General features: G+C 35.7%; 1 protein-coding gene across 2 annotated transcripts in view; it reads left to right on the top strand.

Moving 5' to 3' along the window:
• SPEN (spen family transcriptional repressor) overlaps positions 1-13,940 on the top strand; it is an 81,139-nt gene that overhangs the window by 48,108 nt on the left and 19,091 nt on the right. For both annotated transcript variants that reach the window (XM_046660875.1, XM_046660873.1), the window contains 5 exons: positions 3,229-3,389; positions 4,976-5,176; positions 8,878-9,029; positions 11,994-12,119; positions 12,464-12,577. In XM_046660875.1, the coding sequence (XP_046516831.1) occupies positions 3,229-3,389; positions 4,976-5,176; positions 8,878-9,029; positions 11,994-12,119; positions 12,464-12,577 (754 nt within the window). The remainder of the gene's footprint in view (positions 1-3,228; positions 3,390-4,975; positions 5,177-8,877; positions 9,030-11,993; positions 12,120-12,463; positions 12,578-13,940) is intronic.

Here is a 13,940-nt window from a genome sequence, read left to right as displayed (position 1 = left end):
TGTAACAAAATTATGAAAATAAGAATTTTTAATATTAAAATTGACACATATTCTGGACATTTGGGCTTTCTGCCATTTTGTAGGACTGAAAAGTATTTGAGGGGGTCTAAATTTGTGACCTCATTTTGACTTAGGATTTTGAAATTCATAGTATGTTTAATAGACTCTACTGGAAATGTACATTGCAGTTTAGGGTTAGCATATCAAAATGTGACCTCAAAAGTTGTATCATTTTATAATTCACCTTTCCCCCTTTCTAGTTATTACTTTAAATTAGTCAGCAGATAATTTTCCCAGTTAGATTGTACATCGTTTTAAAATTGGCGTGGTAGCAGGGAATTCACCAAGTGTGTGATGACGCTTAGAACAAGTCTAATTTCTGTCACTATTTTGTACTTTAAAATCATAGTTAGCGTTGATTGATCATCTTTCTGTTCATTTTTATAATACAGACTTACACAGAACTTTCTTTTTGCTGCCTCATTAATTATTTCGGTAGCCAGAAATTCTACTCTTGCCCATATTTGTTTACTTCTTTACCCTTTATTGCTCAGGAATTTTGGTGTATATAATATTAGTGTTACATAGTATTGTAGTTAAAGGATTTTCCTTACTGGTTATTTTATGATTCATTGGAATTAAGTTGATAAATCATGTAACATTTTCTATACTGTAGTCATCTAGTGGCCTTGTGAATAATCTTGTGTTGCTTGGAGTACTTTAACACATATGATAGACTTTTTTTCCTTCTGTGCTAAAAATAAAAGATTAATTTTGTTAACCCTTAATTTAAATGAAAATATAGTATCCTATTCACTTATTACTAGTAACACTGCTTTTTCTGAATGATCTAGAGAAAAATTTCTTTTTATGGATGGAAAGACTGAAGCCCAGTCATTTATAGGAGGCGTGGCAATGAGGACTTGTAGTTCTGTTGCGAGGCTTTTATCCCTAGTAGTTCGTATTTTGTAACTTAGATATCTCTTTTTTAGGTCTTACTGGCATAGGTTTAATTCCCTATATGTTTCAAACTGCAGAAAGCTGTGATAAGCCAGTGAAGTTTTCATCTTTTGCCTTAGCCCATGAGAGCTAAATAAAAATGCTGTGTAAGTTCTTAGTTATGGCAGTCTGTTTTCTTATAGTATTTATGTCTTTACTTTTTAAAAATCAATAGCAAATTTATCTCAGATCTTAGGGTTGGACTTATCCATCTAGCTGGCTTAGAGATTGTCTTGGATGTGAGAGCTGTCGTCTTAGCAACTATCGGGTCTTTCCTCTGGTGAATGTGCTTAAGGTGGATTAACCCCCTGGAGTTATTTGCTTAAAGGATAAAGCTTCCACAACAAGGAGGGTAGAGTATGAAGTAAAATTTCAGAAACCTGTAAATAGCAGAACCTATAAAATAGCTTTTTATTAATTTATTTGAGGATATTATAAAAGAACTTAAAACACACAAATCCAATCTTCCACATCCAGTCCTGAAAAGAGAATTTTATGTTTCTCACATAGTTCTCAGGCATAATAAACTTGTTTAAGTCTCTCTTTTTTTTTGAGGAAGATTAGCCTTGAGCTAACTGCTACCAATCCTCCTGTTTTTTCTGAGGAAGACTGGCCCTGAGCTAACATCCATGCCCATCTTCCTCTACTTTATATGTGGGATGCCTACCACAGCATGGCTTTTGCCAAGTGGTGCCATGTCTGCACCCGGGATCTGAACCGGCAAACCCCGGGCTGCTGAAGCAGAATGAGTGCACTTAACCACTGTGCCACTGGGCTGGCCCAGTATATCTCTCTCTTAATCTGACCATGTTGGTAACATTTTCTCCTTATCTTTCAACTAACTGTCTCCCACTCTGAGGATTATATTAAACTGAAGAGAGTTGGGGCCAGCCCTGTGGCCGAGTGGTTAAGTTCATGCACTCAGCTGCGACAGCCAGGGTTTTCGCTGGTTCGGATCCTGGGTGTGGACATGGCACCGCTTGTCAGGCCATGCTGAGGTGGCGTCCCACATGTCACAACCAGAAGGACCGACAACTAAAGTATATACTATGTACCAGGGGGCTTTAGGGAGAAAAATCAGAAAAAAAAAAAAAATTGGCAATAGTTGGTAGCTCAGAAAAAAAACGAAATGAAGAGAGTAATAAATTCAATTTCAGTGACTCTCATTTCCAACATTATTCACAGAGAAAAGAGCCTAAACTAACAAACCTCAAGTAACTTACATAATATTTCTTCATTTAGTCCTTTAAAAATTTAAATTACCTGGCAAATTATTTTGGATATTTATGTTTTCCTAAAAATTAATTTACCCATGAGGTAGTATAGTAGTAGTAGCAGCAGCAGCAGAAGAGTGTCACTTTATTTATTATTGGTTTTTAAAATGATTTTTAGTTTTCTTAGGTTTTTTTTTTTTAGTAGGGAAAGATTTGTCCTGAGCTAACATCTGTTGCCAATCATCTTCTTTTTTTTCTTCCCTCCCCAAAGTCCCAGTGCATGGTTATATATCCTAGTTGTAAATCCTTCTCACTCTTCTGTGTGAGCCACCAGCACAGCATGGCAACTGACAGATGAGTGGTGTGGTTCCACGACCAGGAAACAAACCTGGGCCACCAAAGTGGTGAGAGCACTGAACTCTAACCATTAGGCCGTCAGGGCTGGCTCCACTTTATTTATTGAATGCTGTGATATTCCAAACTCTGTAAACCTGTGGGTTATTTTATTTCATTCTTAACCTAATGAGATAGGTACTCTTAAATTATTATTTCCATTTTACAGTTGTGGAAACTGAGACTTAGCAAGAGGTTAAGTGACTTGTCCAAGGATACATGCTGTACAGCTGAGCCGAGATTTGAATTGAGATTCCTGAATCCGAAACTCATATATCCACTATTTTATTGTTATTACCCTTAAGTGAATCACATTTACTAGTAGTATTTCATTTCGAAAAATTTGTTCAAATTTTGCACAGAATGAAACATTTGTCTTTAGGTGGCATGTGGTGGTAAAATGTTGTTACTTTTGCTACTACATTCTCAGGCCAGTGTTTGCTGTCTTCTGCCGTCTCTGAAGGTGGAATATCAACGAGATGTGGAGAAGATAGGGTATCCACAAATCGTAGACCTAAAATTAGGACCTTTTAATTGTTGCCACTTGTCGATTTTAAGAGTTTTATATACTACTCATTTTTTGTTTGTCTTTTCACTAAAAATTTTCTTTGCCCTTCTGCAGCACTGATTCTAGCAGTAGCTCAAGTGATGACTCTCCAGCCCGATCAGTTCAGTCTGCAGCAGTCCCAGCACCCACTTCCCAGTTGCTTTCAGCCCTGGAAAAAGATGAGCCTCGTAAAAGTTTTGGGATCAAGGTTCAGAATCTTCCAGTACGCTCTACAGGTAAAATTTTGTGTTGCTGTATTTTCCTTTCTGCTACTATTGGGGAATGAGAGACTGAGCAAGTTGAATTTTATACTTTGTAGTGACAACAAGCTTTATTTTTGTGGTTCATTAATATTTAATGCCATGTAAGAAAAAGTAAAGGAGTATTATAACTTTATGTAGTTTCTAGGTTGTTATATATATAAAGATTGCCTGTTATTTTATTTGTACTTATTATATACACATATATATGTACGTATACATTATTATGCATATATATATATATATATATATACACACATACACACACACACATAATAATTGTATGGTACATGTTGTATAAAGAAACCATGGTTTACTTTTGAATAAACCATGCTTTCTGGATTTAGTATTTTGATATTAGGGGAAATTTGATATGATGAAATTGTAGAAATACTGCTTCTAGTTAGATTTATTATATTGGTCTGGAGTCCCATGTTACGCGAAATAACTTTGGACATAAAATTATGATAGGAAACCCGTTTCAAAATATTAACATTTTAAATGAGGAAAGTCATGAATAATGGAAAAGTCTAGTTAAAAGCTATACTGTCGTTTTTCCTTTACTTCTGATATCTTTAATTGACAGTTGACCATAATATACTGTTATTGCTACATTAGGCTTATTGAGTATGTAAACAACTGTTAGTAGATGGTCATACCAGCAAAGACCAATGTAAGTATTTCTTAGCTTAGTGTATTTCAATGATTACTGATTTATTAAAACAGCGTGTAAGATCTACATACCAAGTTTGTGAATAGAGATGTTGTACACAAATATTGATGAGCTTTTGATTTGGATTACTTGGTAATTTAGGAATGGATGGGGGTAAAATTGGCTTGTCTTTCTGTACTATTTTAATTTTGAAAATGAAGCAAATAAACACAAGACCCCCGGATGGTATGATTCATCTGTGAAAGGCCTTAAAGTTGTTTAGCATGTTAACATGCTACTTCCCATGCAGTTTTATCATTGACATGACTCTTGGAAAGCTAGAAATATGAAATATGGCTTACTTTCTCAAGTCTTTAAAAGCTTTATATATGTATATGTACATATGTGTGTGTCTGTGTAAAGTTTTTATTATAAAAATTTAAACATACCCAAAAGTAGGAGTAGCAAAATGAACTCCCCTTACACCATACCCCAGATTAAAAAATCATCAGTATTTTGCCACACTTGCATTATCTGTCTCAGTTTTTCTTTCTTGTTTTTGTTGCCTTTTCTTTCTTTATTTTAAGGTGAATCCCTGATGTTACATCATTTCATACCAACTTAAAGATACTTTTGTATTTATCTATAAAAGATAAGGGCATTTTTCTGCATAACCATAATATCATTCTTACCTAACAAATAATCAGTAATATCTTCTAACACCTAGTTTATTTTCTGAATTGTACAGTAGTCTCCAGAATGCCTCTTTAGAGTTATTTTATTTGAAAAAGGTAATGTTTTAATGCTAACAAAACTTAGGTCAAAAATCAGGCTAAAGATTTAGTAGCTTACTTATTGAGTTGTAACTAAATTAGAAAAATAAGCAACTTGTTTTTGTTTGGGGGTTTAGATACAAGCCTTAAAGATGGCCTTTTCCATGAGTTTAAGAAATTTGGAAAGGTGACTTCAGTGCAGATACATGGAGCTTCAGAAGAGAGGTATGGTCTGGTATTCTTTCGGCAGCAAGAGGACCAAGAAAAAGCATTGACTGCATCGAAAGGAAAACTTTTCTTTGGCATGCAGATTGAAGTAACAGCATGGATAGGGCCAGGTAAGAGACAAGGTAGCTGAGTGTAATTTGTATTCCAGCTTATGAAAGGGCAGCATATTATCCGAATGTGGACACTATTCTAGCTTTATTTATTGGCGCTCTTCCAGTGTGTTCTGTTTTAAAGAGTGTGACATTTATTGTTCAACTTAATAAAAGATGTAGTTTTGGTTAGTGAGGGTAAAGATTGTTCTGTTTCTCTATATGGGAGAAATGCTGACTTTTAAGAGTCTGAAAGGCAGAGTTAAGCTAACCCTTGTTAATTCCTGCCTTCCCAAAAGGATTGAATTGATTGAGATAAGGAGATAGGTCCTAGGAGAATGACAACAGAATTATCATGAATTAGAAAACAGACTACTTGTTAGATTGATTTGAGATCCTAGTTAGACCTGTTGTCTTTCCATTATGCCCAACATAAATTGCGTCTGTTATTCTAGCTTCCATGACCCTGAAAGATAAGTGACAAAGAAACAAGACTAAGTCTTAGGAGTGCAACCCATTGAGAATATCAAGGGGGCATTTTATTAGCTTGAACCTACCTATAAGACCTATTTTAAGGCAGGAAGTCTTCTCAGGCATGGCTTAGGTCAGTATTTCTCCTGTTTCAGAACCACCCGCAGTGCTTGATTAAAATGCAGACTCTGTGACCCCACCCTAGCATACTGGTTCAGAATTCAATACTCAAGATTGGGAACCCCTGATTTAAGGCAACCTGTGAGCAAATTTGTAGAGGAATGAATAGAAACGTTAAAATTATGCAGTCACGTCATGCAGCTGAGACAATTGAACTTTAAGATGTTGAGTGGAATTTATAGGGTAAACATAGCCCCTTATCTTGGAATAGTCATTTTATTTGACAATTAAGAGGAAAAAATAGAATTTCCCTGACAAGAACGTGTAAGTGTTATTTGTGTATTAAAATAGGCACAGAGTTGTTAGAATGAAGACTGCAATATGCATAATTTTATGATAAAATGTAGGAATTCAAAGGAATATTATCTTTTCAAAGGAATTATAGGTTACGCCTTCACATTCCCTCCTCTGCCAAGTTTGAGATGTACTGTCCTAAGTTATACGGGCTAAGAGCAACTCAGGAATTCTTATTTAACACATTTGGAATAGGTCAGAACTGACTTGAATAATATTTAGAATGTCATATAATCTATACAGGTTTTTAGAGCCATATATAATTATTAAGTAGTGAGGATCTAATTCAGGGTCGTTATCAATAGGTGAACCTCTGATCTCCAAGTGGTAGGGCTAACTTGAGATTTTTCTTGTCAAAAAGCATTTTACCTAATTAGTTAGCACCCAGGATGTCACTGGGCTTTAACTACCTGCCAGTGAAGATTTTGGGAAGCTTGGTTAGTTCAGGATAGGAAAGCTGAAGGTACTTTGTCCAGATGGGACAACATGAAACACCAGTGGAATGAGATATTTGAAAGCAGTTGAGTCTGAATATGGAGACTTGGTTGGAATTATGCTCTTGGATGGTTAAGTCATAAATGTTTTGTATTGAAATGTATGGAGCTGATTGCTTCTTAGGCCAAGGACCTCTTGGAATTAAAAAGATCCAAATCTAAGAAACCCAGCTTTGCAGATAGACCCCTGGTGGCTTCTGAGATTGTGCTTTCTTGCTCCTGTGCACCGTATTAGAAGCCCCTAGACATGAAATTGCAGGAAAGAAGAGTTTTTTTCAATGACATGTGGGTATTAAGACTTAAACTAGTCGTGAAGATTAAATAGATTACATGTGGAAAATATACTCTTTTTTTTCTTTCCTAAACTGAATTTCTGATTTTGAAACTTTTGCTGAGCTATGTGGTGGAAATGAAGTTGTTACAGATTTTAATGGTTGCAAATCATGCTTTTTATCCTTCTGATGCTGCCTTTTGGAGTTCCAACCTCAAGATGTGTCTGAATTATTTTTTCTTTTCATTTTTCTTCCTTTTTAAATATTCCTAAATATGTGCCCTCTGTTAGTTAGTTTGAAGAAAACCTAGTTGAGCTTGAAATGAGATAAACCCCTGTGAGATATGACGAAAATACAGAGACAAGCATATGAGCCGTGGGCAGTTTCTGGGTCCACCTGACTCTGTGAAAGTACATTTTCTTTGATGACACTGGCAAGATTAAGCTGAGCTACCATTACCTCTTATCCAGCTGGAATCAAAAGTGAGATGTGTTCTGGCTGAGTTCACTCAACAGCTCAGAAGTTGAGTCTTTTTAATACCAGTGTTGTTCACATCATCAGTAATATTCAGTGGCTGACACCAAACACTTTGTTTCAGACTGTTGATTAAATATTAACTTTTTTGGATGGGTTTGTTTTACATTAAGAAAAGAGTACATAGGGGCTGGCCCCGTGGCCGAGTGGTTAAGTTCACGCACTCCGCTGCAGGCGGCCCAGTGTTTCGTTAGTTCAAATCCTGGGCGCGGACATGGCACTGCTCATCAGACCACGCTGAGGCAGCGTCCCACATGCCACAACTAGAAGAACCCACAACGAAGAATACACAACTATGTACCGGGGGGCTTTGGGGAGAAAAAGGAAAAAATAAAATCTTTAAAAAAAAAAAAAAAAGAAAAGAACATATAGGCTGTATTTTTATTTTTTAAATTTTAATTTTTTTATTGAAGTATAGTTGACATCTGTATTACAATTATTATCAAGAACATGTTGAATGTCCTTCTCTGCACCAAGGTAATAAATGGAGCTTCAGAGAAAGCCTTTGATTGAATTAGACATTAAACCAGGGCTTTTGATCATAAGAAATAGAAACCTTAGAGTCATTTAGTCTCTTTCTGAAGTGCTGCTTCAGTCAATTTTCCTACAGTTATTATTCTTGTATCTAAAAATTGCTGTGTTGAGACAGTTGGGTTATGCTAATTAGATGAAAAACATAAAATGCCAACTATTTTATAAAATGTTGAAAAGTAAAATAATGAAGCTGGGGACTATTTTCTGCTGAATTTTATGTGTGTTTGAGACTGTAGTCTTATATTCCACATTGAGAGCTTACTACAAAATTATGGAAGCTGGGGCCGGCCCCGTGGCCAAGTGATTAAGTTTGTGTACTCCCCTGTGGCGGCCCAGGGTTTCACTGGTTCGGATCCCGGGCGAGGACATGGCACCGCTCATCAGGCCACACTGAGGTGGTGTCCCACGTGCCACAACTAAAAGGACCCACAACTACAATATATGACTATGTACTGGGGGATTTGGGGAGAAAAAGCAGAAAGGAAAAACAAGAAGAAGAAGGTTGGCAACAGTTGTTAGCTCAGGTGCCAATCTTTAAAAAAACAAAAAATTAAATAAATAAAAATTTTGGAACCGAAGATTAAGCTCAAATAATTACCATTTTTGCTGGGGTTTAAAAGCTGTTTTTGTGTTAGTGACTATTTTTAAAACAAATCAATTTAGCAGATTAAAATTCAGTCCACTTTTCTATTTTAAAGATCAAATGAAGTGTACTTCTCCCTAATTTTTTGGACAAATTTCTTTAGCCTTTGTAGTCCCCTTTTGCTTTGGAGTTAATAAGAGTCAGCTATTTCTGAAGGTGTGTATAATTTTTCAGGTTGTATGAGTATTGAAGCTTAACATTTCAGACATTTAGTTTCTTAAATGTAGATTTTCCCATGAAATATAAATACATATTACAACACTCTCTTCTGTTTTTACTCTGCCCGCATCCCACTTACAGAAACGGAAAGTGAAAATGAATTTCGTCCTTTGGATGAAAGGATAGATGAATTTCACCCTAAAGCAACAAGAACCCTCTTTATTGGCAACCTTGAAAAAACCACTACTTATCATGATCTTCGCAACATCTTCCAGCGCTTTGGAGAAATTGTGGTATGTTGCTTTTTACAATAAAAATAGTTTTATTAGATCTTTGTCATAAAACATAAACCATAGTACAGATTATATTTGGAAAGGTGATGTTTAAATAGGGTAATGAATATTTTTCTCATTTGCCCTGTGTGTTTTTAACTCCTGCTAAAAGATGATTTGGCAAAACCCATTGAGAACTGTTTCATATGTGAATGTAAAAATATATATTTGTCTTTATCTTGTTTACATATATATTTCCCTATCCATTTTTCTTATCTTTCTTTGTCCATTGAGTTCTGTTTTAATGACATCTCTAGTCCTGTGGGTTGAAAGGAAAATCTGCAAGAGAAAGCATGCTTATAAGCAAACAGCAGCACATTAGGGTATGATTATTGTCTTATCACAGTGCACATGGGAAGTACCTTAGGGATTGCTAGAACGTGGATATCATGCTGGAAGCTCAGTTCTATTTTGAAATTTTAATTAGAATCATTTTTTGTATTATGCAAGTCATTGTTAGATTAGGATTAGAAGGTTTTTTCTGTTCCCCATAACTCAAAACTTGAGTCAGTTTATAGTGACAATAATTTGGTTGTAGCTTTGTACCCTTGGCACATACTATTTTGTTTTGTGTTTGAAAAAATAGGGAAATTACATCTGTCTTTCCTAGACTTTCTCTATATTAATAACAGTGAAGAAACTGCTGTAGTATACTGGGACTTTGGAGAGTAAAAAAATGTTTTGGGTAAGAACAGCTATTGTTAATATTTCAGGGGTGTGTGTGTGTATGTCCATTTGTCCATTCATCTGTCCATCCTTATTTATACTTTAATGCTCTAAGCAAAAGATGCTTATTTTTTTTAACGACATAATCTAGTCTTGTGAGTAAAACATTATCTGTCCTTATTGCTGAATCTAAACCTCATCTTATAGGGACTGGAGCAAGAGATAGAAGTGGTTGGTAGAAAGTAAAGAAAAAACAGGGCCGGCCCGGTGGTGCAGCAGTTAAGTTTGCACATTCTGCTTCGGTGGCCTGGGGTTCGCCGGTTCGGATCCTGGGTGTGGACATGGCACTGCTGTGGTAGGCATCCCACGTATAAAGTAGAGGAAGATGGGCACGGATGTTAGCTCAGGGCCAGTCTTCCTCAGCAAAAAGAGGAGGATTGGCAGCAGATGTTAGCTCAGGGCTAATCTTCCTTGAGAAAAAAATGGGGAAAAAAAAAAGAAGTAGTCAAGAAGAAACAGAGAAGCTATATATAGAGAGAGAAATATACTAGCAAAACATTCACCTTCCTTTTTCAGTTATTTTGATTTTTTTAAGTTCTTTTATTTTTCTGAGACTAGTATATACTCTGATTCTAGCTCTACTGCCTACCTAGGTGAATGACTTGGAGTTCACTTACATATTTGGGCTCCATCTTCTTCTGTCTTTAGACAATGATCGCCTATTTAATTTGCTCTGTGGCGTTCATGAGACTATGTATTGATGAAACTTTCAGACATACTTTTTTTTTTTTTTTTTTTTTTTGGTGAGGAAGATTGTCACTGAGCTAACATCTGTGCAAATCTTCCTCTATTTTCTGTGTAGGACGATGCCCCACACAGCGTGGCTTAATGAGCTTTGTGTAGGTCTGCGCCCGTGATGCAAACCCGCAAACCCCAGGCCACCAAAGCAGAGTACGCAAACTTAACCACTACACCACCAGGCCAGCCCCTTGGACATAGTTCTATTCGAATGTAGCTGATACTTTAAATGTTGGAAGAGTCTAAAAAGTTGTATTTGGGCACATGGATACATTTTCATCACCAGGGTTGCTAAAAATGGAATGATTATGGTGTTTTAAGAGCTGTGCTTCTCAATAAGGTGGACGTGTCAGTATTCTGTGTGAAAACCATCTTAGCATGTTTGCAACTGTTCTTGAGTGTCATTATTTTAATGACACACAACTTTGGGAAAATGGTCTGCTGCTTATTGATAACAGATTATGCTATAGCCAGAAGAACCTATTTAATGAGTCTGCCCACCAATATTCTTTGGAGACCATGTCTCTTAAATAGCGCTTTCCTGGGTTATTACATTCTGCATAATAGAAATCAGCTCCTGTTTACCATCATTTAGAACAATTTTGAGTGTAAATTACGCTTTTTTAAAGGACTCATCAAACAGCTCCTTAAGTCCATTACTCATTTTGCTCTGTTTCAGGTTTTGATTATTGGCTTGTGGCCCTTCAGAAGGCTTAGATAATCCCAATACTTAATCTGCAAGATATGGCTCAGGTCATTATTGTTTAAGTTCAGGTTTTGCCGTCTAAGTGTCTGGTTTCTCCAGACCATTTCCATGTATAAAGCAGGTTTTTTCACCACCTCCTCTAAGTAGGCAGGATCAGAGTGTCAGGTGTGACTACAGGTTTTCAGCATTCAAAAGGATGGGGATGTTCCTTTATAGAGTGTTTCTTTAATTATATTTATCAATCACGAGGCTTGGTTCAGTTAGATATACTGATAGAATGAGTGTTCTAATTCAGGATTGCATATTTTAAATCACTTTTTGAAAACTTGATTATCATTTTTACTCTTCTCTGATATTATATTTTATATGACTTGTCCCTAATAAAGATTTTAGATATTGCAGCAGGGAATTATTTCTTAAGTTTTCATTAAATAGGCCGCCTTTTCTTTGTTATCATAAATTTGCCTTAACACGGATATTGTGGATTTTAAATTTTGAATTTTGAGTTGCACTGCAGTTGCTCTTTTGCAGAGCTCCACATGGGAAGAATTTCATGGTTTGTGACTACAAATGCTGTGCTATATAGTTTTTAAGACTATTAATTTATCGTTGTGTTAAGATGTATAATCTTAAGTAAGAAAATGATTTCTAGGAATATGACTATTTTGGGAAATGTACACCTCATATGGACTTGGTTTATTTTGATTTATTTTCTTGTTGGCACATCACTAAGTGGTATCCATTGGCTTTTTCAGGATATTGATATTAAGAAAGTAAATGGAGTTCCTCAGTATGCATTCTTGCAGTACTGTGATATTGCCAGCGTTTGTAAAGCTATTAAGAAGATGGATGGGGAATACCTTGGAAATAATCGTCTTAAGGTAAAGGAATTTGTATAAGTTATTGTGCTGTTATAATTTGCTGTGTTTTTGAGATTTGGAGCTTTTGTGCTTATGTCTGATTATTTAAAATTGCAGTAGTAGAGTTAGATACCCATAAAAGTAATGCACTTCTTTGCATCCTCATCCTGTTATTCTATAATCTGAATTAATAATTGCTTAGCCAGGCAGGGTTACTTTTTTGTAAATTTCTATTTGAATTTAACCAGGTGATTCTCACTTGAGATGTTGATTTGGTAAGATCCTGCAGAACACATGTTTTCTCAGAATTCTGTAGTTGAATAATTGGTGACTTCAGTAATAGAAATTTCACCTTTTATATCCAGCTGGGTTTTGGAAAGAGCATGCCTACAAACTGCGTTTGGTTAGACGGGCTTTCTTCAAACGTGTCGGATCAGTATTTAACTCGACATTTCTGCCGCTATGGGCCTGTGATAAAGGTAAGTGCAAGGGTGATGTGTGATTTAAAGTTACTTCTAACTCATTTTTCTTGTTATTCTGTCCTTTCAGTCCCAATTTCTAGTGCTGACCTTTTCTTTAATAACTCATACATTAAAATTCTGTTTTCCAAAATTTGGTCTAGAAGGGCATTTGCATCTATTAGCTTATGACATGAGTATTTTGAAAACCTATTTTGAACCAGCTAAGATGATTAATTTTGAAACTAATCTGCATAATACTATTATTATTATTATTATTATTATTTTTGAAGGAAGATTAGCCCTGAGCTAACATCTGCCACCAATCCTCCTCTTTTTGCTGAGGAAGACTGGCCCTGAGCTAACATCTGTGCCCATCTTCCTCCACTTTATATGTGGGATGCCTACCACGGCATGGTTTGCCAAGTGGTGCCATGTCAGCACTGGGGATTCAAACCGATGAACCCTAGGCCACCAAAGCAGAGTGTGGAAACTTAACCACTCCGCCACTGGGCCAGCCCCTGCATACTACTATTAAATAGAATGTTTCTTAGGGATTTTTATAATTTTATCTCACAATAAAATTAGATTGTCTTATTATGTGATTATTCACATTCACACTAATATGTCATTAGACTTGATTTTTTTTTTAAATGATTTTACAGGGACGTTAACACAACTGAGTATTCATCTAACCAATATTTGTTATGTAACACTCCCACACACATAGCAGGAGAAAGGTCTCTGGACCTCATCCCATTATGTGAAGGTAAAGCTTTAACTGCTTGAAAACAGATTGACACTGTGATGAGTATGTTGCATATCTTCGACATTTCTTTAAATGTAGCTTCTGTTGTTTGAAGAAGTACACTATCTTAAAGACTGCTAATATAAATAAAACTCTAGCAGCTTTAAGACAATAGTGCTACTTTTGGCCAAAATTCACTGAAATTTATTGTTGATTCAGAGTACTCTACATTTTTTTGCTTTTTCAAGGATGTTGATTTTTTGAGCCAAAACTAGAAGCATGCTTATTTAAATTAAGTACTCAGTCAACATGGAAAACAAAGTAAAATACAGAAAAGCAAAATAAAGGCATAATATACTTCAAGCTACAATATTCATGATTTTAAACAGTCCCTACACATTTTATTGTGTTTGCACTACAACATGCATCATCAGGAAAAGCCTGAAACTTTTTCTAGAATAATATATATATTTTTTTCTTGGCAGTGTTCTTGTGACTTAGGATTTTGTTGGGACTGACACTAAGACTAGTGGAAGAAGCTCTTTTTTTTCTTTCTTTCTTTCTTTTTTTTTTTTTAAAGATTTTACTTTTCCTTTTTCTCCCCAAAGCCCCCTGGTACATAGTTGTGTATTTTTT

This window comes from Equus quagga, chromosome 5, assembly GCF_021613505.1.
Source record: "Equus quagga isolate Etosha38 chromosome 5, UCLA_HA_Equagga_1.0, whole genome shotgun sequence".
Classification (NCBI taxonomy): domain Eukaryota; kingdom Metazoa; phylum Chordata; class Mammalia; order Perissodactyla; family Equidae; genus Equus; species Equus quagga.
The sequence above is the reverse complement of the archived record's forward strand: the minus strand, read 5'-3'. Positions and strand labels throughout refer to the sequence as shown.